The sequence below is a fragment of the Drosophila suzukii genome, chromosome 3 (genome assembly GCF_043229965.1).
Source record: "Drosophila suzukii chromosome 3, CBGP_Dsuzu_IsoJpt1.0, whole genome shotgun sequence".
NCBI classification, from domain to species: domain Eukaryota; kingdom Metazoa; phylum Arthropoda; class Insecta; order Diptera; family Drosophilidae; genus Drosophila; species Drosophila suzukii.
The window spans coordinates 21,194,058-21,220,462 of record NC_092082.1 but is presented as its reverse complement, the minus strand read 5'-3'; the positions used below and the strand labels follow the sequence as shown (position 1 = coordinate 21,220,462).

Genomic DNA, 26,405 nt, shown 5'->3' with positions numbered 1-26,405 from the left:
GTAGAAAGTCAATATAAATACTTTCAGTTCATTACTCTTTCTATTTTAAATCGACATCTTAACATGGTACTGGGGGCATTTATTATACAGTTGAGGTGTCAGGGTTATTCCTCGCAGGCGCCTTCGCCATCCTCGTCGTTGTCGTACTCGTCCTCATCCTCGTCGTCCTGTTCATCATCTTTGCCCTGCTGATCCCACCAGGAGAGCACGCCCAGGCCGGATTCGTTGATGGCACCCTGTATAACGAACACACTCTATGAAGATAAACCCCTTACAGAGGCGAAATGTGGCTTACAATAATCCTGTACGGTGTCTTGACTTCCTGAGAGGTGGCTGAAGCGGCACCCGAGGACGTGCCTTGTCCCTGCTGCGACTGGGCCTCCGCCTTGGGCGGTCCAATGGGCGACGTTTCTTCGAAAATCTCCCGTGAGACCCGGAACTTAATGGGTTCGCCCACGTCCATGAAGAGATCGTGCTTGGCGCCATCCTCCAGTGGATATTCCCAGACCCAGGCCTGTTCGGCCTCATCAAAGCGGGAGGGATGCTGCAGGGCGGCATGGGGGATGAGGATGTCGTCGAAGAAGCCCAGTGTCACGTGGACCCCTTCCCGGCTGCAATTCCGTATCTTTCCGGTGATCACGGTGCCCACCATCGGCCGGAATACCACGTACCGGAAGAGCACCTCCGTGTGCGAGGCTCCGTCGCCCGGCAGGATCACAGAGTCCTTCAGCGAAACAATATCCTTCAGAGCCATGCACAGACCCACGTTGAGCAGGACCTGCCAGCAAAAGAAGCCAGGAATTAGGACCTCCCATGGGAACCGCTGTTAACCCACCTTGTTAGCCAGCTTGCGGTCGATCTCGTCGCGCACAGCGTCCACCAACTTCAGGTGGAACTGGTCCGGCGCAATTCGCACATTGTCCTTCAGCTCGGCCAGCACGAACATGTCGCCTGATTGTTATATTATAGAATTCAAAACTAATGGTCGTTCATATTATTGTTTTGAATGCGAATTTCCATGTGCAGACGACGTAGTGTGACCACATGCACATAGAGAATAAATACCAAGAAATACTATACTAAATGAAAGCTTTCTCTCATAGTTAGGGTGTTCCTATTGTTTAGTTGTCCACCCGCAACTGATCTATTTCATTAAAAAGCAACTTTAAAATATAATACTTTAAATATTGCAGTTATTGTTTATATATGTCTCTATTAACAAAACTAGTCCACGTATTTTTGCATAACAGAATTGCCGCCTGCCGGAACACTGTTAGCAAACTCAGTAGAATACATTACTTAAAAAATATTTTAATAATTTTAAGAATATCCCTATTGTTTTAGGACAGAAAATATACCACTCAGGTAACAGACCTTGAAAAATACCAAAACAATGTCAACGTTTTACTGCGAATGGCATTCGCAACACGTGTGGAGGTTTGGCAAATTTGTGAAATTTCTGGGCTTAAATTTCTCAACTTGTAAGCACTCTTTAAGAGCTTTTGCCATATAAATAAGAAAGAATATATTTCGAATTACTAGTAACTGCATGTTCCACGATGAACGACGATAGCCACAAGTACAGCGACGCCGAGGAGGACGAAGAAGAGCTGCGGAGTGTAAGCAAAATAGTTATTAATGGCAAATGAAATCCTTTAAAATGTCCTCTTCCGCAGTCCGAATGGGTAAACGATTTCAAGACCCTCACAGTTAAGCACGAGATCTTCAAGGACATCAAACTGACGCCCAAAGAGGCCAGCGATGACTTGGTCCAAGTTATAGAACCCGCCAACGAGGAGGAGGAGGAACCGGAAGACGAGGAGGCCGAGGAATACGATGAGGAGGACTACGACGAAGTGGGCGATGACTACGATACGTACGAGGAGGCCTACACGGGCTTCAACAAGCTACATGTCCAGCCCCAGCTGACAAACGCCAGTGGAGGAGGCTCCGGCGGAGGATCTGGAGGATCATCCGGTAGCTCACAACGCGTCAGCAGTTACCAGCCCAACGATAAGCTGCTGCGCCGATACTCCGCCCGCATCAACGTGGAGAAGTACGATCCCACCACCAATATGAGCGCCCAAGCTGCCAACCGGCTGGTGAACTTCGATCGGCGCGAGCGGACCCAGGTGCGCGACAAACACGACAGAGCCACCGCCGAACAGGTGATGGATCCTCGCACCCGGATGATTCTCTTCAAGCTGCTGAATCGCGGCTTGATACAGGAGATCAACGGCTGCATCTCCACCGGCAAGGAGGCGAACGTCTACCATGCTGTTTCCAAGAACGGGGAAGAGGAGTTTGCCATCAAGATTTACAAGACATCCATTTTGGTCTTCAAGGACCGCGACAAGTATGTGTCCGGTGAGTTCCGCTTCCGGCACGGCTACTGCAAGCACAATCCGCGAAAAATGGTGCGTACCTGGGCGGAGAAGGAAATGCGAAACTACCTACGGATGCGTAACGCCGGCGTTCCAGTGCCGGAGCCGATACTGCTTCGCTCGCATGTCCTGGTCATGCGTTTCTGCGGTCGCGACGGATGGCCCGCGCCGAAGCTGAAGGACGTCGAGCTGAGCACTTCAAAGGCGCGCGAGTTGTACAGAGATTGCGTGGTCATCATGTGGCGGATTTACAACCAGTGTCGTCTGGTGCACGCGGATCTTTCAGAGTTTAACATCCTGCTGCAGGACGGTCAGCTGGTGATTATCGACGTGAGCCAGTCGGTGGAGCACGACCATCCGCATTCTTTCGACTTCCTGCGTAAGGATTGCACCAACATATCGGAGTTTTTCCGTAAGCGGGCAGTTGCCACGATGACCGTGAAAGAGCTATTCGACTTCATCACCGACCAGACCATTACTGCGGATAACATGGAGGAGTGTCTGGAACGCATCTCGGAGCGGATTAAGGACCGTGACTTTGACGCCATCTCGGCTCAGGAGAAGATCGACGAGGCCGTGTGGCAGAACACCTACATACCCAAGCGCCTGGACGAGGTAGATTTTTCTAGTTTGTTCCTCATCCAATACAATTTTACCAACCAAGATTCTCTTCACAGGTTCGTCATTTCGAGCGAGATGTGGCCAAGGCGAAGCAGGGAGTGCAGCAAAATCTCATCTATGGCAAGATCACAGGTCTGACATCAGATCTGGATGTGCAGCAGCAGCCAGAAGTCCTTGAAATTACAACCGGAAAAGAGGAGGAGGGTAGCGATGCCCAAACGAGCGGAAGCGAAGACGAGGATTCACAGGATAACGAAAACGATGACGATGCTAGTCGGTTCAAAAACTCTGCAAGACCACGGGAGGAGTCTCCGGAGAGTAAAAAGGCTCGCAAGAAGGCCGTAAAGGATGCCAAGGCAGAGCAGCGCAAAGTCAAAGTGAAAAAGCACGTGAAGAAACGCAAGGAGAAAATGGGCAGTATGAAGAAATAAAACTGTAAATAGTAGTAATATAGCAAGGAGTTTAAGTTCTTATTATTTGATTCCAATTTTAACTTAAATGCGTCGTAAGAAAAGAAAGATTAGGAAGAATATTTAGTTTTCAATTCTTAAATATGCCCGCTAATGCTACCTTCAATGCTGCCGTTTTTTTTTAATGACGTTTAACATTTTAAAGCATTAAAATATCATTTATGAACTGATTCACAATTACATAAATGCAATGCAACCCAAGTTAAGATTATTTCCTCATTGTAAATACTATATGAAATGGCTGTGGAAACGGCACAGCTATTTAATTAAATCAAAATGTAAAGTACTCCAGTTTTAATTCCATTCAGCAGAACACACGTGGTGGTTTGAAATACTTTAAATATTTTTTCGCTTACTTAGCAAATTTGGTTTTATGAATGAATATCTTACGCCAGCAGCAAGTTCTCACTTACTGATTTCGGGTTCTCTTATAAACTTAACTCTCTTAAGAACAACCGTGAAATGGCGAGAAATTATAAATTAGTTAAATCCACTCTAGAATCCAAATTGCTACGGATAGATTCAGTAAGATATATCACTTGCGACCGCAATGTTGCTGCGAGTTCTCGTCTTATATTGGAGTTTGCAATCGGGAAAAGTGGCAGAATCCACGGTGACGCCACTGCGATACAATCTGACGATCCTCACGCACCTGGAAGGCGGTGCTCAGAACCGATATGAGGGAATCGTATCCATAGATTTGGAAGCGAAAAAGGCCACTCGCTATATATATCTCAACTGCCGCTACCTAAACATGTTTGTGGAAAAAACATGGCTATTGCGTTGGGCCAGCGGCAAGAGAATCACCGCAACTGATATAAAGAAAAATGCAAAAAAGCCCAACGAAGTCACAGTAGTTATCAACCTTCCTCTCAGACTTGGCGAGACCTACACGATGCACATATTCTATACGGGCAATCTGAATAGACCTCAGAAATACGGATACTTTGCCGGCCATTACGACCAAACGCCGCAAATTTTTTACTCCCTAACGCGCTTGGAGCCGGACTACGCGCACACCGCGTTTCCCTGTTTTGATAGCCCACTCCACCGGACTCCCTTCAACGTGACCATGGTGCATCATCAGAAATTCGTTGCCCTCAGCAGTATGCCCGCCATAAGGGAGACACCACAGTAAGTAAACTCTGGAAAGATAGGACTAAAAAGATATTTAAGTATTATATATCTTATACTTGCAGCGATGAGATTAGAGACTATGTGTGGACGACATTTATGACTTCTCCGCCGCTGGCTACCCGTCAGATCATGTGGGCTCTGCACCGCCTGGAGAAAGTTTCCCATAGCGTTACGGCCACTGGAGAGAAGGTCACCACTTGGGCGCGTTGGCAAGTAAAGGAAAAGTTTGCAAAGGCGGCAGAATTAACACCGAACCTGCTCAAAAACTATGAGACCTTGTTCGGACTTCCATTGCCGAATGGGCCAGACTGGGGTGGAAAGTTCGATCAAGTGGTGCTGCCGGGTTATACGGAACTGTACAGCGGCAAGGGTCTGATGGTTTACGGCGAGGAAGAGGTTGGCTCCAGCCAGAACCCGCTCGAAAGTCTTGAGGTAACGCTGGCGGAGCTGGTGGCGCGCCAGTGGAACGGACTACTGGTGAGCCCCTCCGACTGGGATGCATCGTATGTGCGCGACGGCATCAACAACTATTTGGCCTTCCAAGTATTGGCCAGGGACAACAAGGGGGAGTACAGCAGGACCTTCCTTCTCACAACTCGTCTGGATGTCTTGAATTATGATTCCCAGACCGAAACAAAGGCGATCGCAGTCGATGTAAGGGAGATCCGTCACAACAAATTTCGAAAACACAAGATGTGCCTGCTCGCCCACATGGTAAAATTGGCCATCGGCGATAAGGCGTTCTTTGAGGGATTGCATGAGTTCTTCCAGCGGTACTCCAGTTCCTCCGCTTCCACCAATCAGCTGTGGGAGCAGTTGCAACGAGCGGCCCGGCGCAGTCACCAGCTGCCCATTGGTGTGGTCCTGACCACTATGATGGCGTCATGGCTGAAGCAACCAGGATACCCCCTACTTACCGTCCTTCGCAACAACAGGGATAACAAGGTGACCATCACACAGAGCCGCTACTATCAGAAGAAAATGAACATCGTATCAAAGGACTGCTGGTGGGTGCCAGTCGTCTACATCACCAAGAACATTTCGCTTCCCCAGGTGGAGTGGCTGGGCTGTGTGAACAAGATAGCGGAGGTAATAACGTTAAGCAACGTCGTTGATCCGAATGAGTGGTTGCTGTTGAATGTCGATGCTGCAGTCCCTGTTCGTGTCCTCTACGATCTCTACAACTGGCGGCTGATCAGTGAGGCTCTACTTCAGGATTTCTCCCAGATCTCGGAGCTCAGCCGTGCCCAGTTGGTGGATGATGCCTTGAACCTAGCCTGGTCGGGTCAACTGCCCTATAAGGTCGTCCTCAGCTTGATCAAGTATCTTTCGAATGAAACCAGCATTGCTGTTTGGCAAACGGCAGTTACTAATCTGGAGAAGTTGCAGAGCATCATGAGAATGAGCACTGGCTATCGCATCTTTAAGGTAAGTGTACGCAAATTTTAAATAAAAAAACTCGATTGCATCGCCCTAATGTTTAAAATGTATCTCTCATATCTAGCTGTTCATGCGGATTCTCATTGAGCCATCTTTTAAAGCAAACTTCAAACCCTCTTCCGGGAAAGCCAGGACCGATGCAGCATCAAAAACCACGACAAGTCCAGATACACAATCGAAAGCCTCGACAGGTCCTGACACACCGTCGCTGTCGGGGATCATGTACCGGCTGGCGTGTCAGTACGAAGTCAAAGAATGCTTGACCGATGCACATCAGCAATTTCAAAAGGCGATGGACCAGAATTCCACCTCCTCCATTCCGGAGGAACTGCGGGAGACCGTGCTGTGCAGGGGCATCCGCACCGGGTTGGAGTACCACTGGCTTGTGGTGCGAGATATGTTCTTCGAAGCCGTGAAAGAGAAGGAAAAGGGCATTCTTCTAAATTCCCTCAGCTGTACTACGGAGTATTGGGCGATGCAAAAGCTGCTCGGTTGGGCCCTCGACTTCGACAAGGTTCCTAAAACGCTGACAGTTGGCCTCCTGACCGCCGTGATGCGCACCTCGCTGGGATTTTATGTGGGCAATCAGTTTCTGGTAGATAAGATGGATGAATTCGTGCGCCGGTGAGCATTTCAAGCATACTCAGGACGAGTCTGAGTAACTCCTAATCGACTTTTCAGCTTCACCAACAACGAACTGAAGTCGGTTCTGAGTCCGTTTATCAATGCAGTGACCACCAAAGACGAGCTTTATGAGCTGCAATTTCTTATTAAAAAGAAGCTGAAGTCCTTGACGAGCTCCAGTCTAACTGCCATGCTAGAGCCCGCGTCGGACAGGTTGCACTGGCGGAAGTATAACTATTTTGACCTCCTTAACGCCATCAAGAATATTACTGTAGACAAGGATTCACAAATCAGTTCTTTATGGAATTCGGTCTAAAATAGCATTTTAGTTAAGTATTTGATTTTTTGGGTACAGCCGTCTTTTAGATTGTCGCCCATTTAGAAGTACACAGTACATAACATGGAAAAGCCCAAACATCATTTTTATTCTTGTACAATTCGAATTGAAACCACTTTAACCACTATATCTGTATAAAATGTTCTTGACTTTCATCTGCAAACACAATCGGGATTGTCGTGTCATTTTGCTATAAACAGATTGCGAATATTAGTCGTAGATTTTGTACATTTCCGATCTGTTTGCAGATTTTTGGGTACTTAAGGCGTCAATTTATGTGGATCGCACCTAACTTAAGGCTAACTTAGGGCTAACTTGTATCCTGTCAGGAGAACGGTGCTTAAGTATGTACAAAGAGTATCTATCTGTATGTTTAAAATCGAACATCACAGTATTGACATTGACTACAACTAGGGAAGAAGATTCATCTTGAGTATTGGTTGCAAAATCAGGCATAGCAACGCTTTCGCAGGCTAATGTACATCATCACTCTGAAGAAAAGCATCAGCATGGCCAGCAGCCCGAACTGGTGCAGCATAGACACCTTCTCCACGTCCAAGAACTTGAGCAGCACGCGAGGATCGCTAAAATGGCAGTATATGTCATCGCAGTCGAGCTCCTCTCGCTGGAATCCGAAGACGGCCAAAATCAGAGAAACCACGCCAACGCGAATGTAACTGAACTTCATGAGCAGTTGCATTCCGCCCGAGATCTGCGGCGCAAAGTCGAACCCGTACACCGCCAATCCCATAAGAGGTGCGATCATCATCGGACCCACCACACTGCCGTTCTGGAACGATAAAAGAGAAGATTGTTTTAGCCCAAAAGTATACCTTATTCGTGGATTCATTTAAGTTGTATTGCAGGTATAGATTACAATTCTTCTGAGATCATAAAGGGTCTTGAAAACTCACCGTTATGCTGAAAGTGGCGCCAATAGCCAGGCCCATTCCCTCGGCTACTAGAGAGATCATCAATCCTACGGCCACGAAAATGCAGAAGCGCCAAAACTGTTGAGGCAGTCCCGACATATAGTAGGTGACGGCCATGAAGGTGATGTTGAGTAGCACCTGAACTGGCAGTCGCGACACCGTCAAGGCCATATAGTACGGTGTTAGAGTATACCAACGGTTGAAGGTCTCCTTCTTGACCACCTTTACCTCAGCAGGATCTGTGGGTTAACAAGTGTTTAAGAGGATAATCCAAAGAAGAAAAGCAATACACTTACAGCTCAGAATGGGCACCATCACCTGGGTGTAGACAATCATGAGGACGGCACCGATGCAGAACTTGAGATGGTCGAACATCCGGCCACCTTGGTTCCCCAGTTGGAAAAATATCAGGCCAAAGAAGACACCGCACAGAAGGTGATGGAACAGTTGGATGGTTAGAGCCAATCGTGCCCTTGTTATCCGCAGCAACATCACCCGCATAAGGACCACAAACTGTCGCAGTCCAGATACATCCCGCCGATCCGTATTCAGGCGTCTGGAGAAGGCCTTCACTTGTTCCAACAGAGCACTGGTGCCTCCAATTAGGGTGCCATCTGTGGAGGCGGCACTGCCGGCGAAAAAGGCGGGCAGGAACGGACGCTTCTGCTGCTCCACGAACATCGTGGTGACCGCATGCTGAGGTGCCAGCGAAGCACCCAACTGGTCCGACTGAGTCGCCACATAAATCAGCTTGCCATTTTCGGTCAGGTCACTGAGAGCCGGTACCAGGTGACCATCCTCGGCATCCACCAGCTCGATAACTGCAAAGGATTTCGAAAATTAACCTTATTGTTTTTCATAAGAGAACGGAACTGATTGAGATTATATTAGAAACTCAATATCTGATTTATTGGTAATAAATTTACTAGAATGGAAGCGAATCAAAAATAGTCTATCTTAATGTAAGCTTAAAATCGCAACAAGAAGTATGTATAAACTTATGATCTTAAATTTTCAGAAATGTATAGGTAACTCACTGTAATCCGAAGGACTGTAATGTATGGGACAGTCGAGCTGGGCCAGTCGCAGGAAGGGAATGGTGGCTCGAGGACTGCCTTGGTAGACGCAGTGGCCCTTAGCCAGAACGTAGATGCTATCGAAGTAGTTGTAGATCGTCGCCGAAGGTTGGTGGATAGTGCAGACGATGGTCCTACCTTCGCGGGCCATCGCCTGCAGCAATCGGATGCACTGGGACGCCGTGACTTCATCCAGGCCACTGGTTGGTTCATCCAAGAAGAAGATGTTTGGGTTGTCCACCAGCTCCAGAGCGATGGACAATCGTTTCCGTTCCCCACCGCTTAGCTTTTCTGCCGTCACATTGCGCCGGTGATTCAAGTGCAGATTCTCCAAGATATCTGTCATGATCTCTGCCTTTTTGTGACGCTGCTTTAGCTTAAGGTCGCAGGCGAGATTCATTAGCTCCTCGACAGTTAGCAAAGTCTGGTGGTGATCGTCCTGAGTGATATAGCAGGCATTGTCCCGCTTGATCTTTATGCTCCCCGTCACTCCGTCGCGCCTGATTAGGATTTAAGGTAAGATCCGGTTAAGTATTGGGTTTACAATGCTCCACAAACATTTAGTTAAAAAATACTTTCAAGTAGTTCCAATTATCTAACTCCTTGTTTCTAACTTCATTTGTTGTTTACTTCTAGGTCTCTATTTTTTCCCTTGGATTCTCATCATGATATAATAATTTATTTTAACGACAACCAGGCCCTGACAACCTTTTTCGACGCAATTATTTCTACAGCGTAGCTTCGTGACTTCGCAGATTCTGAAACTCTATTCAGATCTGTAAGTTTCCACTACATGTCGAGGAAGCGTACGATTCAAGCAAATATGCGACTTTTATTGTGAAGGTCCGGATTGGCTTCATATTACTGGAAACGTTAGTCTGCTAACCTCCAGCCCCGCAAACCCTTCAGAACCCAGTTGGCATTTCGCATTCAAGTCGGAATCAAGTCAGCAAGAGCTTGGCTTTAATCACCAGTCCACCATAGAACCGGTTAGGTTTCGGCTCCCAAAATGATATAGCCTTTGTTTTGTTACACTTGAGTTCAAATGACGTTGGGAACATAACGTCCGATGCAGTAGAGTCTGGTTTGTTTTATTGTTCTCACCTGAAACCCGAAATCGCATTTAGCAAACTGCTTTTTCCGGCTCCCGAGGGTCCCATAATGGCCGAGAGTTGCCCGTTCCGGAAACTGCCGCTGACTCCGTTCAGAATTTGACGCTCTCCGGTTACGCGCCCTAAAAATAAACGATTTAATAAGTTATTAAACGGTGGTTAAATTATTATTTAAATAAGGAGATAAATCTGAAATTATTAACTCAAAGAAATGGAAAACATTTTATATTGAAATCTCTTTTTATTAAAACTAGAATTTGCTAAACAACTTAGAAAATAATGAATTGCGGTTACTGAATCATATAAAAGCAAAAAACCATCTGTGTTTAATATATTCTATCTATTACGTATGAGTGTTTACTTTTCTGGTTTATCTGGAACGATTGGCTTATAAGATGATGAAATTATAAATCAAGTTTTATTTTTTTTACGACCCAGCATTGGGAACTGGCCAAATCACTTCCCTTTCATTAAAGTGGGGATTCAAAGTTATGCACATCTAAGAATAGACAGATCTGTAAAAATAGCCTGAGAACCAAACAAAACATTTTTAATCATTTTCGTGTCATCGGTTGACAGCGGAAAGATACCGAATCTGACAGATGATGACTTGAGGAGATTGTATGACTGGCAGAAGTGAAACCAGCTTCCGCCGAGTTCCAAGGGTTTGCCTGAAACCCTCAATTATGCGTCCTCGCACGTGCATAATTTATTCCAATTATAATTTGGTTCGGGTGTGAAAAAATTGTGATCGCAGGAAAGTTTTCAGTGCTGAATTGCTGGTCAAAAACTACATATTTTCCATACTTTCACAGCAATCACTCATTATCGCAATACGAACCTGACCTGCACTTTTCACGATCTGTCAATCTCGATTCACAAATGAGTTAATGTGTGCCAATGCCATCTCCGTTCTTATCAGCAGTGTAGCCGTACTATACTATAGGGTATTACCAAAGGTCGTAATCGAATGGTGCGTGCAATAATTGATTCCTTGAGTATGTTTCATATTGTTTTACGATTTCCAAGGGTAACACAGAGCAGACAAAATGATAAAGTTTGGTGTTTCCTTGACACTAGGGTTTGATGATAACGACACTTGTATAATGTAAAATATGTTTCTTAAAATGTACCTTATGTTAGAAAGGCGGAAGTATTGTTAAGAAAAAATACATAAGCTTATCAAAAGGTTCAGTTACATTTTTTTCAAATGTCAAAGTCTGTCTGAGATTATAAACATTAACTTATATTGATAACCGGGCTTCAAAGCTCTAATCTGCTAAACAATCAATTCATTAACCATTAACATAAACATTTATTCATCATTTGACATTAAAGTTTAAAAAAGATATTATGCATATAATAAAATTTTTAATATTATAATAATTGCCAGTTTGTTAGGAACATCTTTTCCTGTTCTGATATAGCAAAAAGTTTTGCTTATGGGATCTTTTTTGGTATTTTATTAAAAAACGGTTACTGTTATGTTTCCTGACTACTGAATGTAATTATGTAAATAACAGATCTCTTGCCTTCCAATATCTGACCCAGTTCTGGCGTTCAATTAACATTCATTGCTCAACCGAATCGCGGTTCGCGAACCAATTTAAGAAGGTCACCGACAAGTCGGAGTCTGTCGCAAATCCTATTATCAGAGCGTGTTTACCAGCGACCGGTCTCCATAACTTAGCCCCATATCAATTAAACGCACGCCTTTAAAGCTTTCTGGCTACCACGTTCTGGGCACGCGCAGCGGTCAGAACCAAAAAATTTAGCAAAACCGCCGAACAATCAACAGTACGTTGGCTTGGCTGATTTATCGGACAGAAACCCCTCCTCAAACATGGGGTACCGCTGCTCCCACGATGCTACGTGATTCACATAATGAGGCGTGACAATTTGTTGGGAAAATTATCTTTCAAAAGATACGGAAAGCTGATTTGCTGTTTTTGGGACCACAAATATGGTATCATGGTGTGGAGTTCATTTCCATTATTTATGGTTTGTTTTTACAAAGTATAATACTATATTTCACTATGTTAAAGAGATATATATACAAAAACTACAAATATTGTATATCGAGTTCGCCCTTTCCTACTATTAGCTTGAAATATTCCAACATTTTTAATCTAAATTTCAGATTTCCATGTCGGTTTGAGCTATAAACGAAACTGCGCCTCAAACAAACAGATTTGGATTTTGCAATATCTGAATTCTAGTTATATTTTTGAGTCTGAAAGGGGAAAAGAGAGGGCAGTGCTCCCTGGGACGAGTTCGCTAATTGATGCAATTGAATCGTCTCTACCTAATTAACACGATCCCATATTAGCATGTCAATCGTGTTTGGCCTGAAAAATACGATTTATAATGCAACACTCACAGCCAGCAATAGAAATAGAATCTTCCCTATTCCCTGAAATGTGATTTTTGTGATCTTTGATCTGTTATGTGAGAAGTGGCGCACTTAGCCCTTATGAATCATTAAAGTTATATAATACTGCTGACAGATGCTTGGAGAATGTGGCAAGTTGGAATTATTCAATTTGCACAAAGAGCGTTTCATATAATTGGTCCTACATATATCGAAGGGGTTAGAAGGTTGCTGGATTCAGAAATGATTTAATAGTATGATGGGTGCTAATTAAAGTCAATTGATTTGCCGACCATCAATTATTACTTCCGTACACACAGTTAAAATTAAAATCCCAGCAAAGACCATTTGTATCTGTGCCTAATAGTACGGGGAGTATTAAAATGGTAGTAACCCAAAGAGGTATTCCAAGTTAATGTACATGCACATATTTTAAGATCTAGTGGTGATAACCATTTCTGATTCAAATCCAGAAATAGAGTTGCATTCCATTTAATAGTCCAACTAAACCCCTAATACTAACTAAAACCCGGACATTGACTGGCTGAGTAATCCAAAATTGAACTGGTGACTTGAAAACTTGGAATGGAAAAGCGCGCGCCTTGTGGCGGAACATACAAAAAAAAAACGTGTCCAAGCTCTACGACTTTTGGAGGGGAAAATTATTCAATCAATGTTGGGCAATTTTCGCTTTTCACTGTGCGCCAACATAATATTGCTGTTGTAGCTGCAATTGTTGCTGCTGGTGCCGATCATCATGATGATGGTGGTGATGAGAATGGTTGGATGATGATGAGGTTGTTGATGTTTTGTCGCTGCCTTTGGTCAGCCAACTACTGTAGTTTCCACTGATGCGGGGCACATCGAGGAAGTCGCAATGTATCTGCGATGTGTGAATATACATATGCATGTGCGGCGATAAATATGTACACTAAATATTAAGCCCACATACTGATTTCTGAGTACATATTTACTCCTACAGTGCGTTTCAAAGCGGTGATTCCCCTGAAAACACAAGGTTTACTTGACCTAGTGATGAAAATAAAGGCTTTATAACCATACAAAAATGTTTTGTTCTGATTGGGAATTCCTAAAACTATAATTACAATTTAAACTCATTTAATTACAAAAAAAAAGTTATTCTTAATCATTAGAGCATGTAAAACCGAAGTTTCAAATTACAAACTATATTTATTTTAATGGTTCATTGTCATTTTACCCAAGTCCCAGGTAAAGCCCAATAATATTAAAATACAATCTGTAAGGCTTTCCTAATACAAATTACATTTATGTCAGGCACTGTTCTAATTTTTATCGTTCGTCATTGTATTCCACATGGCGACAGCATTTGGCGACATCTCGCTGTTGACTGCGAGTTGCACGTTGCACATGGCGTATAAGCAATAATTAATCACCAGTCGTACTTGATTTTGACTCTGCAATGAGGAAGCTTAACTCCAAGTTGTAGGTAGCTTCGAAAACTAAGTTATTGGTGAGTAGTTTCGCCAGTATTTCCTCTTCTGCGGAATGCATGCCAAAAACATTCAATTAACACTTGATTAAGTCAACGGATTGTTCAGATCGTATGAAAATGCCTATAGGCCACTGCACTTGTTACAGATTGAAATTGGAATTACAATTGATATTGCACGACTGCAAAACCAAGGGCATGTCGGAGTTACTTTCTAGATTTTTGATTGTATAAGTGTGTTTTAAATATATTTATAGAAAAAATGCATGAGTCAGTGCCTGGACAATGAGATATCCGGTATTCAATGACTGGATTGCCTGTTGATGCTGATTAAGAATATATGCATTAGCTCGATAGGGTCGGAAACACTTTCCTGTCCCTAATAAATATATTAGGTTTGTACAACCCAGCAATTAAGAATTACGAGTATAAAAATGGCAGATGAAGTTCCTAACTAGTTTTCTGAAGTATTTGAATATTTATGACTTTACATAAATGTTTTGTATAACCTTATAGGATGAGTACAATAAAACTAAATACATCAATTAGAAAAAAAATTAATCTTCATTATATGAAAAAAAGTGGACAACCTAACTACAACTAAAAAGAATCAATGTTGTTTCTTAATGAATATTTCGTTTCTCTTAGAGCTATATCATTTAAGATCGCCATTATTCTTGTCCTCTCTATACAATGTATTCTATTTGAAAAGAGATCCCATTCCGGCATTATGCAGTTCTAATCCCTTTCATTCGGTTCAATCAACCGAAATGAACTTGACGTTCTGCCAAATGCATTGCCATTATCCAATCTATTCGATTCTGTGTCAATGGATTGTATGTATGACCACAATGTCCGCACTTGGGCTTGAACTTTTGACCCAACAAGGCGAGACATTGTCCAAAACGTTAAACTCTTTTGGCATAACACCTAACGTTGGGGTTGTGGCCATAAACGTGGCCCAGAACGTCAGTCATTCCGGCCGAGTGTGTCGAATATAAATTTTGAATATACCTCAAAGCCAATGTAACATGTTGTGCAATTGACATTAGAAATAGAGGCAGAGAAAAGGGCAAAAGAGCAGACCAGCTGGCCCCTACAATTATGGAGCAGTTACCACTTGGCCAGACAACTACTTGACCATTCCATTACAAGATTATTACCCCCGGCGGCGAAGAAACATTGCACACAGCACATAAAACAAAGTCAACTCTGATGTACTCGAATGCAAACAAAAAGTCTGCAACCGAAAAACACATTTCATAGATATATTTGGCATTTTGCAGAGGTTGTGCAATGGAGCCATGAAGGACTTGTGTCGTTATCGCATATTAACACTTTTATGTTATGTTTAAATTATAATTAACCTATTAAACTAAATTTGCTCTAACTAGCTCCTTTGCTTAAATAACAGGGAAATATACAAGATCATAAAGTGCCAAGCAATTGTGATGGAAAGATAAGTACCTCAAGACCCTCGAAATGTATCTTTTACTATAATATTCAACAAAAAAGGGCTACAATTTATGGTAAGCAGAAGGTTTAAGATTAGTTAACAAACCGGGATCATAAAAAAGTTAGCTAAGTGCAAACCCGTTTTGGATAACACCAAAAGAGAATAAATTACCAACAGAAAATGCAATTGTCAGATTTGCTATTATGCAGTACATAAAGTGTGGATTAATTTAAGCTTATTAGTTATACAGTACTAAAAGGGAAACCACTATTTCTGATTGAATAATTGATTATAATGGCATTCTTATAGATAAAAACTAGTCAGCAGCTTACCAACTACAGATCATTACACTGATAAAAAAATGGAATAGTAAAAACAAATATCTGCATATTGAGTTTATAATGTACTGTATATGAACTAATTACAAAAAAATAATGTTCAAAACAAAACTTAATAAATTGCGTGATTTAATTTGAAAATATTTAAAAAGACACATAGAAAATATTACTTTTTGATGTTAGTCTTATTTACTTTTAATATTTTTCGTATTGAATTCGAATTATAAGATCTTTAAATTTAACAAAGTAAATAATAACTGCAATGGATGAAAAGCAAAGCAAGCTGTTTAAAAATAATATGTAATACTTGGATTTTCTACTTTTTTGATCAGTGTAGATATATCTTAAAGATCGTGTAACTCACAGAAGTTCTTGCGCTCCTTAACTGTGTAGAAGACATCTTGGAACTCCACATCTTTGGACTGTTTGGCGAGTAGATTTTGCGACTGCTCCATGGCGAATTGTGATGGGTTTTATAGTTTATAGTTATTTAATGCCGGTTTAAACACTCATATATTAATGAACTACGCGGGTGGCAAGGCTGGGCTATGGTATCCACGGATTTTCGCTGACGGATTCAGATACGATCGCTCGCTCGCATCTAGATACGTGCGCTGGGTGCCGAATGTGTCATTACCTACCGCACCAAAGTCGGAATTGGAATGGTGATGGGTGCTGGATCTGCTGCTGCCGCCGGGTATTTATTTATATTTTTTACACTTCTTTTTTTCTGTAGTTTTGCCAGCTCTGCGATTATTATGGTTGTGTTTTTGCTTCTGGCTTTCGGTTCTGTTATTGTTCCTCCTTATGAACGCATGGTCGTGTGATTGCAGATTTATTGCCCGTTTTGTTTTGGTCGCACTGGCGTCTTACGCGCTGCAAATAGAGATTAATCATTATAGATTTCGACATGTGTGTGGAGAAAGATCGTGGCAAAATTAAAAGACACAAAAGTTAACACGACTTATCAAAGTTTTAGGTGGCCCTGAATTCCACACGCCATCGTGATAATGGTTTTTTTGGGGTAAATCTAACTGCATGTGTGTTTGCACAATTGTTGGGTTTCGTTTAAAAATATATTTCCAAAAGTTAGACATCTCATTGGAATATCCCGTGAGATAGGGAAACATTTGAGCGGCAGAGCCCCGGCAGAAAAAAAATTCTATCCCGTGTGATAGCGGATTGGTGATCACAGACCTGTAGAATTAAACTCCCTCATGGAACAGAACATTTATGATTATGATTACATACACTTCTAGCTAGAAACTTGAACTTGACTTAGAAAATGATATGCTAATTGCAACGATCTTGTTCAAGTTCAAGTTGTTCAATTACCCATAAAGTCGATGACCAACAAATCCATAGGCCAATGCTTAAATACAAGTAAAACTAGTTGCTCAGTTAGAAAACAAAGTCTACGTATGTAGGTGTTCAATGACATTTGCGTATCTTCCTTTGGCGAATGTGCAATCCATGTTCTTTATTTTTTACTTTGCCTAGCCTTGACATCTTTCCCTTATAGCAAACTGGCCTATTTACATACATATGCGATTTACATGCATATATGAGCAATCAGTTCGTCAGAACCGGCTTAATCTGTATATAGAATTTATATTGTGAATGCGACAAAGAATGCATTATAACCAGAGGATCATCGGAAACAAAGAAGCTTAAGAGTCTTTCCTTGATTGGCAACGTATCCAGGTCGTAAAAGAAAGAAGGTATTGGTGTATAATAAAAGATATAACCGATATGACACACATAGTATCTATAGATATTATTGAAAAAATACGGCTTTCCGGAAATTAAACTTAATATAATATATATTAAGCAAAGCATGGTTACCTATTTCTATAACATTAATAAATAATGCTGTGCAAAAGCCCAGGTTCATAGGGTATTATAATAATCAACCACTAAAAAATTCTTGATCGACGACAAAAGTGACAGTCTGATCACGATCATTTCGGTTTCTGGGTGGAGCGGTGTTCATATTGCAGATTTATCACGTTTTCACAGTTGCGATTGGCTTCGCCTCTAATCGCTTAACAATTACTTTCAACTTGTACAATACAAGATTTAATTCTACTTAGAGTCTTTCAGTATCAAGGCATCCTTGTCAGCGATTAATAATACAATTTTATAACATCTGTCTGTCGGGATTAATTTATCTTATTATAATGTTAATCGGTTGTTATTTATTATTTATTCAAACATTCCAGGTAGCTAAATCATCTGCTTTTGCCTGGCAGTTAAACAGACTTTGAAAACTTTAGAATTTGCCGACTTTAGACGCCGAATTGGAGTTGTTTTGTCTTATTTACTTTTATAATGCTTTTGGCGTCATGAAAATATTCGACATTAACTCGCGCCAACTGGCTAAATACAAACCAAAACCCGTTCTGGTTTCAGGAGAAGAAACCTTTCGAGATCCTGGAGTTTTACGGGATACGAAAAAGGGGTACGTAAAATGCATCCAGAGGAACACTAATTTGCAACGAGGAAATAAACAAGGTGGTGATAAAAAATTGGCTAATTGAAAGCTTAAATATGCATGCCAATCTACACTCAGCTCGCCAACTTATGCTAATTTCCCGTCTACTGTCAGATTTATTTTCTATTCTATTGTTCTATGTAGTGTACTCCGTGACGTCAGGGGGCAACAGAAGCACATCGCTTTGCCTAGACTTTTGACCCCAGACAGCTCGCTTAGCATACAGAAACATTAGCTAATACAGGTCTTGAGGAAACTAAGAAACCAGCAATTGGATTCCACAAATCACTTAAAAAGAATTCGTCTGTTTCTGACAGATAACTAATGGTTCAAATGAGTCGATGTGTGTAAAAATCCAGTCATTAGTTTACCGGATTATTTATACCCTTAGCCAGAAACATATATATTTCGAAAATAATTATTAAGAACATCTACAGATTTAAGTATAAATTATTTACCAACGGCATTATTTCAAATGAACATTAATAGGTGGAAGCTAATAAAATCTACATATTTTTTAGATTTGTTTTTGTGTACTTCGTGTATGCCTTTATAAGATATAAGTCCAGATAGAATGCAAATCAATGAAGGGTGGTGCATTATAATTCACTTTTCAATAATTATTGCATTGTAACCACGTCACGTAGAAGCAATTCCATGCGATTCAGCAGTGAACAACATGTACTTTGAGCAAAGTGGTTAATCACCTTTTTATTTTTTATTAATCATTGGTCATAGGTCAGTGACAACAAAAATGGATAATACTTAAAGAGGGAGTTTGGGAAGTAATTAAGTTAACTAGATTTATTTACTCTTGTTATAAAAATCTAGAGTTTTGCTTGCTATAATTTATGTGACGATTTTTTTTTATAACTGCTAAATAATAATGATGAGACTTTGAACTGAAGCTTGGCAGCGTGTATGATCAAATTAGCAGGTATTCATTGTAATTTGACATCTGCACGTGACCTTTCCACATGAATACATTCGGAAACACGGCGTACACAATGTATATTTTAATTATTTTTTCGTTAACCAAAAACTATTTATTTAGTTGTGGAAAGATAGGTAGGATATTCTTTAGGAAGTAGGAAATACCTAAGAGTACGTAAACTTAGATTTAAATATTTTAGTATATTTAATATACACAACAGAATAATATTAACCAATTCATAATCAGCTTAATTGCAATTTAATTTCCCTACAAGTTTAGGATAAGCTACGAAGTAGGAAATTCTATTCGGCGATAATTCACGAATAAAGGACAAGTGCATTTGGGGCCCGTTTTAGATTATTGTACTTCGTGCTCTGAATCGCCGGCACTTCTTGTGGCATTGTTGCACATCCGACTGGTCAAATAGAAAAGGCCCCCCTTTGTAGACAAAGCCAAAACAAAACACAGCCGGAACACAAAAAACCACATCAAAACGCTTTGTTTGCAAAAATTGCTTGGATTGGCGTATGCACTTAAGATTGATTAGGTAGCATTGATTTCTTATGTTCACTTCTTACATTGGATTTAGTTGTGTAAAGCTTTTTACAAATTTTCCGCGAATATTTGGCTGGGATTAGCCGAGGATAAGACGACGCGAAATTGTTTTATTGAAGAGCAGGCGAAAACTCGTCCACTCTCGGCGACAGCGTGAAAACAACTGAGGCTTAGTCGGGCACCGAAGTCGCAGTCCAACGGGTTCCCCAAACACAAGTGGTTACCGCAGTACAGAGAGGGAATTGGGCTTACGCCTTTAGATCAGTAAATTAGCATATTTGAAAGTTTAAATAAACATTCAAAAATGGATAAGATTAAACATTAAAAATATATTGTATGGTTTATTAATTATTCTATTGGCCTCTTTCCACAGATACCCATAGTATAATATGTATATTTTCTAAAATGTTACATTTTATTGCAAGTATATACTCTTATAAACGTATTCGAACAATAGATTTTTAAATATAGGAAATAGTTCTTAAAAATAAATAGTTTAACAATTGGTATTTGGTATAGTGCATCTTAAAATTTTTTGATTTTTTTCACTTGTTATGCCTGGAAAACTATTACAACCGACCTTAAATTCATAAAATATTTTGGAATTAATAAGGCAAAACAATGGTAAAATTATCTCATTGAAATTTTAAGGACATACAAGCATATCCTGAACAACAATTTAAAATATAATTTTCTTGGTGGCAAACTATAGGTCAGATGCTGGCTATATACTATAACACAACGAATATTTGGTTTATTTTAGCCAAACAATTTTAGTTCTATGAAAAATGGTCACTAAAACAATTACCCAACTGTTGAAAACAGTAATTTAAAAATGGATTCGGTTTAACAAATAAATCGACAGCATTGCCCAAGTTTATTTAAATTCGCTTAAAACACGCGCCATACTTATCGATTAAAAAGCTATAGTACTTAAAAGCTTTCAAAAGTGACGCAAGCTCAGACAATAAAATACCAAGGCTTAAAAATACCGTAAATTTAAAGATAACATTTCAAGATCCGCTATGCAACACTGGGTAACATTTTAAAATATTGTCTGTTCCTTTGGCAAATTTTAAAGTGAATTCACCTACTTGGATTGAACTGGCATGAAGGCCCCTTTTCGATTAAGTTGATCTTGCAGTTGAGAGCTTCAAATAACTTTATTGGCCATTCGCTTTGGCGAACCAGTTTCTTGTCACTTCACCAGGTGATAGGACAGCCTTTCTTGGTAACCAAGTCCATCGTGTGTATGTACAAAATAATTACTAAAAAATACAATTCTCTTGCGGCTCGAGACGTCCTGACTAGGGTGAGGAGCTTTGATTTGCAGAAGGAACCTTCACTACACTAGCATTGGATGCTACTATGATATCTGGCAGCATTGCGCCTTTCTAGCCATGTTCTGGCTCTCCCAATGTGTCTGCAAATATATAGATGAGATATGGTGAGTGGTGCGGCAGGACTACGGGTTTAGCAGGTGAAATATGTATTTAAAAAGAGAGTCTGAGACAGTATGTTTATGTGTCCGTGGGAGCCATTTAATCTGAACAACCGGTTTGTTTATTGCCATTGGTTTAACAAGTGAAGGATGTAAATTTCAAACTGTAGCCAGTGGGGCCGCGGCTCTACAGGTGATTGTTTTTCTGTTGCTGTGCGAAATGAAATAAAATAAGAAACGAAGAATCAAATCAAAATGGAATCAAAAAATATCAAGTTTCATGTTAGCTACAACGAACAAACAAATGTTTAGTAGAAATTGGTTCCTCATAATATCTGAAATTGTCCCAATTGCTAGTTAAATAGTAAAAACAAAATCGCTGGCAATAGGGTTTTTGGGTGAGATAGTGCTCCAATTTAGATTGCTGCTCCCAGTTTCTTGGATTATATAACTTTATTAATTTCAATTTAAATACGAACAAGTCCCAAATAAGTAAACCGAAATAATTAGCAGCGAACAAATATCAAAGTGAGTTCTATACTCTGACTCGTCTCGCGCAGACGGAAGTCCCTCGCAAATTGCTTGTATTTTGGCTTTTCATTAGGTATAGCTACCGTGTGTATAATTGATTGCTTTTCGAATTGATTTTCAGTGATAATTTCCATAATTGGGCTACGAGAGAGTCTACTCGTATAATTCTCAGTGTGACTCTCTTACTGCGCTTGATTTTCATTAAATACGCTTTAATCGTGTTCAGCTGCTCCAAATTTCGTGATCGTTGGAATGCAACGGGCTGGGTCGGGGGCTTTCGTACGTTCTAAGAGTGCTAAGGTTCAGTGGAAATTAGTTTACCCATTTACTGATTATGTCCTGTAATCGAAAAGAGCAGAGTGAGGGTGATGAAGTTCTTTAGCGTTTCGATAGCCATGGGAATTCCGAATGGCGCTCAGTGCGCCCCACTCACCTTGACGTCATCCATCTCGTCGTCGGACGACGAGTGAGAGAGTCCATTGTACGTCTTGAACGTCACATTCTTCATGAACGACTTGAGCAGACTCGCACTCAGCTGGCCGAACTTGTAGGGCACCACGGGATCGTAGTCGCCGTGCGCCTGGAAGATAGGCACATCCTCGCTGTTCACCTTGGCGCCGGGGAACTGCTTGTGCAGCGGCAGCCAGCAGGACAGGGCCACCACGCCGGCCAGCGGCTGGTCGTACGTCAGTGCCGAATACAGCGCCAAGGCGCCTCCCTGCGAGAATCCACCCAGGACGATCCGGTTGGCCGGAATCCCAGCACTAATCTCTTTCTGTATCATCCCGTGTACGTTGTCGCGGGCCGCCTGAATGCCCGGCTCGTCCTCGGGCCCGCCGATGTCCAGGGTCTTTAGGTCAAACCATGAGGGCATCCGGAAGCCGGCGTTCAGCGAAACGGGCTGTGTGGGCGCCGTGGGGCAGATGACCTTCATGAAAGGTGGCCGAATGGCAGCCAAGGCGCTGCTCCATCCATGACTGTAAGAAGAAATATGCATTAATGTTAGGTAACCACATGAATGTGCTATTAGAGATCAATTGAAAATACATGGTTAATTAGTTCTTATAAAAAGTAACGAATCATTTATTTAATTTATGTTTTTCAAATTTTGTACTATCCAGTGTGCATGAAATTATACTGGTTCTTTTTAATTTCCTGTATTATAATAATTCGTAAAACATTGTGGTGGAAATAGAGTTCTGAAAACGAAATAGCGGAAATGTTTTACTCGATCAAGCCACATCAAATCTTGAAAATAACTTATAAAATATTCCGAATTCTCTTGTGATTTCTAATCTAAAATTTCAATCTGAAACGACATAGCATACATGTGTATGATTTAGGCTGGAGCCGCGAAATACGACTTAAGAATTCTAAAATTCTCTGATGACTTTTAATATATTATTTCCATCTATGGAAGTCTACATGCAACCTACTTTAAAGTGTACTCAAACTTTGGGGAATTCGGTTATTTCCTGAGGACTTTGAATTTATAATGTCACTCTGTAGAACCATAAATGCAAGCCACTAAGGAATTATATCGACCCTTTTTTGTGGAATATGCGATTGGGAGTCCTCTTATCATATACATATGTACACTTCAAAATTTCGAAATAAGTCTTTACAAAACTGAGTTTTAACTTTTGTTTGGTTTTTGGTTTGAAGATACTTCTATAGAACCCGGGATAGTTGTTAGTGAGAAGCGATCTTTAGTGCTATAAGTTTGAGCCCCTGTAAACTGAGGCCACCACTTACCCCGTATCACCCAGGCCGTGCATGAAGATCAGCTGGAATATACAGACTGGTTAGGACGGAGGGTTCCGGAAAGGGAACTTCACGGATGTACTCACCGTGGCGGTTTGCTTGGCCGTGGCCTCGACAATGACCGGCGCAGCCATGTCCGCTTCTAAGTTTAGCCTCTATTTCTATCGGGGACGCACGATTCCAGGTACTCTGCGATTTGGCGACTTGGCCCTGCTTTCGTCGCTCTGTTTTTGCTGTGTCAGCGGATTTCTGCAATGCGTTGGCAAACAAACACTATGTAGTTCGCGTTTCAGTTATGTCACGTTGTAAACGCAAAGCAAAATTAGTAATATTGATTTTACGATAGCAAAATGACAACACATCGCCCGCTCAGTAAGAGCTCCCACTTTATTTATGGTGTTCGCCGACACTTGTTTATTACACACCCTTGAGCGGCTAAGGCTCTAGATTATTTACCAGGTAACGCCGCAAGTCTTGTTAATTTGTTTAATTTCGCTCAACTACGAGAATTCACGTAGCTGCTGCCTTCCTAAAAGTTCCGAAGAGTAGTAGTGTGACCGCGGCGAATGACCATTGAAAATACCAGCCGGGCTTACAATAAATACCACTAATGATTAAATTTGGTATTATAATGGTATTTTTCAGTTTCAAGAAATACCATAAATTAAACAAATTAATTTTCTTAAAATTCAAATTCATTAAAACAGTAAAGTAATTACTTCATCCTAAATCCAAGTTCAACAATTAAATTAAGAAAGGTGAGTATTTAAAAAAATTCCCGGATGAAAATATTATTCAGTTTTTCTGTAATAATTTTGAAAATGTGTTGCGTATATGCAAAATTGATCTATTGTGGTAATTTTTAAAAATAAAACTTTTTTGTAGGCACATTCTAAGATGTCCAATTTGATGTTGCTTCCTTTTGACAATAATTTCATTCCCATCATCACCAGCTACTTCTACAGGCCCAACAAAATCCCTACGACTGATGGTTATAATCATAGGCCGGAGTGGGGAACAAGAGGAAGTTGTAGAGTATGCAGCTCTGGGTTTCCAAGCTGTAAATGCAGCAAATGTAATGTCCACTTGTGCTCCAATCTTCAAAAAATGGTTTCGTATCCTATCATACATATATATAAGTTAACGGCATTTGAAAAAAATCAACTTGACTTTGAATATATAACACCATTGCCCAATTTTACATACACGCAACATCCTGTAGCTTAGATGTCTACTCAAAAAAATTTAGCCAGGCCCCTTTTTAATTTGGGCATGAGGGCTAAATAAATTCGAATTTAATTTATATATTTTTTTATTGTTTTATTTAACTTAGTAACCTTAAAAGCACAATTTCTATTCCGTGACTATTTAAAAAATGTTTTTATTATTTATTTACTTATGTTTTTAGATCCCCAAGTCAAGTAGTAACTCTTTAATTAAATTACTATTGGAATAAATCTTGCATACGACAATTTTTAAAACTGAATTCAATTATGTTCCCTACTTACAAAAATAAAACACTGTTTAAATTGAAGTCCTTTACTCTTAGAAATTCACAATCAATTAAATGCACTACGTGGATACGGAGGGGAATGGATTTTGCTTGGAAACGACCAGCTTATTGTGGGCATGTGAGATGTAGCCCTTGATCTTTCCCTCGTAGATGAGATTGGCCACGATGCAGTGCGTCTCGTCCAGAGAAACATCGCTCAGACCCACAAACTGCAGAGCCGAGAGAAAGTCGGCCATGTCCAACTGGTGGGTTTGCCGGATGGCAAAAACCTTCTTGAACAGATTCCGGTACACGAGAAACTTTAGCTTTTCCACAAGCAGATAAATGCCACTCCTGATCAGCACCAGCTCCTGATCCCTGACAATCTCATCGAAGCGATTCACATTGCCCGCCTTCAGGGCCAGTGCAAGATCGTGGAAGAGCAGGAGATCGTAGCGCTGCAGGAGTGCTTTGGTTGGCAGGTAACCCAACAGCATCTTCACCGGCACCAAGTAGATGAGAATCAACCGCTTGTTGCTGGCAAACCGATCGGGGCAGTTGCTGAAGGCATACGACAGATCCTGCACAGCTGCCTGGTAATTGGAGTCGAACATGGCCCTCCTACCCACAAAGTACTTGTAGGTAATTTGCTCAGGCAGCGGAAAGGAGTCCTTAAACACGCAATTGTCAATAGCGCGGATGAGTGGCTTGCAGAGATGCAGTTTGTTGATGCGGAAGTATATCTTGAACAGCTGATTGACCAGGTTCATCATGCCCAGGCGTTTCGTATCCTCCTCCGAGGCGCGTCCATCGGCGGCGCACACGCGGAAACAGGCCATCATGCAGTCCGCGGCTTTCTCCAGCACGTGACCGGGTGTGAATCCTCGACAATGCTTCTCGCAGGCCTGCGCCAGGTACCTCAGGTCCAGGCAAACGCGGTACATCAGTGGAAGGCACCAGTTCTCATCCTTCAGCTGCTGCAGGAGCCGCACGACGGCTCCGCAGGCTGCAGCCTGCTGGGTGTAGGCCTCCATATAGCCAGGAGGCTCCTGCGCCAAATGGTAGAGCACCTTCAGGTGGGCGCACACCACTTCGTCCAATGGCGGCTTCAGGAATCGGTCCACCAGCTTCTCTGGCTGGGCGATGTACAGGCTGTGGTTCTGCACGTGCACATCCCGCAGCGAGAGGTGGGTGCCCAGAGATTCGCCATCGTAATCCTGGGCAGCATGCAGCACGCTTGATAAATAGTTATTTACGGTTCCGAACATTGTTTGTTTTTTTTGCGAGCGGCAAAACTAGTGATAACAGCCCAGCGATGGTACTCACTTGCCAGGGATGGCAAAAATCATCGATGTATCGATACTGTATCGATATTTTTCGAAAAGGCTGAAATTAAATTTATTTTTGCGCTATAAACTTTCGACT

The 26,405-nt window shown here is 41.5% G+C and overlaps 6 protein-coding genes across 11 annotated transcripts; 2 read left to right on the top strand and 4 right to left on the bottom strand.

Moving 5' to 3' along the window:
• Positions 1-21: 21 nt before the first annotated feature.
• On the bottom strand, positions 22-1,043 carry Polr3H (RNA polymerase III subunit H). Its single transcript, XM_017075608.4, has 3 exons — positions 836-1,043; positions 296-778; positions 22-236 (listed from the first exon to the last, which is right to left on the bottom strand). Exons 1-3 carry the CDS (start codon positions 944-946, stop codon positions 105-107), a joined length of 726 nt encoding a protein of 241 aa, XP_016931097.1. The 5' UTR covers positions 947-1,043; the 3' UTR covers positions 22-104.
• Positions 1,044-1,414: 371 nt separating this feature from the next.
• On the top strand, positions 1,415-3,761 carry RIOK1 (RIO kinase 1). 2 transcript variants are annotated; one of them, XM_036814490.3, is made up of 4 exons: positions 1,424-1,481; positions 1,543-1,619; positions 1,677-2,999; positions 3,062-3,761. In XM_036814490.3, exons 2-4 carry the CDS (start codon positions 1,560-1,562, stop codon positions 3,434-3,436), a joined length of 1,758 nt encoding a protein of 585 aa, XP_036670385.3. In that variant the 5' UTR covers positions 1,424-1,481; positions 1,543-1,559; the 3' UTR covers positions 3,437-3,761. The 2 variants fall into 2 exon arrangements, with proteins under 2 accessions (XP_036670384.3, XP_036670385.3); XM_036814489.3 differs by having other exon boundaries at positions 1,415-1,619.
• Positions 3,762-3,901: 140 nt separating this feature from the next.
• Positions 3,902-7,181, top strand: LOC108014486 (aminopeptidase Q). The gene is made up of 4 exons (XM_036814488.3): positions 3,902-4,609; positions 4,675-6,040; positions 6,117-6,676; positions 6,734-7,181. The coding sequence occupies exons 1-4, from the start codon at positions 4,026-4,028 to the stop codon at positions 6,990-6,992; spliced, it is 2,769 nt and encodes a 922-aa protein (XP_036670383.3). The 5' UTR covers positions 3,902-4,025; the 3' UTR covers positions 6,993-7,181.
• Positions 7,073-19,934, bottom strand: LOC108010712 (ATP-binding cassette subfamily G member 4). Its single transcript, XM_017075626.4, has 7 exons — positions 19,776-19,934; positions 16,134-16,645; positions 10,126-10,255; positions 8,983-9,521; positions 8,242-8,766; positions 7,928-8,184; positions 7,073-7,803 (listed from the first exon to the last, which is right to left on the bottom strand). Exons 2-7 carry the CDS (start codon positions 16,222-16,224, stop codon positions 7,462-7,464), a joined length of 1,884 nt encoding a protein of 627 aa, XP_016931115.3. The 5' UTR covers positions 16,225-16,645; positions 19,776-19,934; the 3' UTR covers positions 7,073-7,461.
• A 962-nt stretch (positions 19,935-20,896) lies between these two features.
• On the bottom strand, positions 20,897-24,087 carry Apt1 (Acyl-protein thioesterase 1). 5 transcript variants are annotated; one of them, XM_036814494.3, is made up of 6 exons: positions 23,945-24,087; positions 23,575-23,737; positions 23,480-23,511; positions 22,158-22,701; positions 22,046-22,100; positions 20,897-21,175 (listed from the first exon to the last, which is right to left on the bottom strand). In XM_036814494.3, exons 2-5 carry the CDS (start codon positions 23,620-23,622, stop codon positions 22,050-22,052), a joined length of 675 nt encoding a protein of 224 aa, XP_036670389.1. In that variant the 5' UTR covers positions 23,623-23,737; positions 23,945-24,087; the 3' UTR covers positions 20,897-21,175; positions 22,046-22,049. The 5 variants fall into 5 exon arrangements, with proteins under 5 accessions (XP_036670389.1, XP_036670386.1, XP_036670388.1 ...); XM_036814491.3 differs by having other exon boundaries at positions 22,046-22,063; XM_036814493.3 differs by lacking the exon at positions 20,897-21,175 and adding an exon at positions 21,272-21,404.
• Positions 24,088-25,011: 924 nt separating this feature from the next.
• PCID2 (PCI domain-containing protein 2) lies at positions 25,012-26,304 on the bottom strand. The gene has a single exon (XM_017075609.4). It carries the CDS (start codon positions 26,246-26,248, stop codon positions 25,061-25,063), a length of 1,188 nt encoding a protein of 395 aa, XP_016931098.2. The 5' UTR covers positions 26,249-26,304; the 3' UTR covers positions 25,012-25,060.
• Positions 26,305-26,405: the final 101 nt, after the last annotated feature.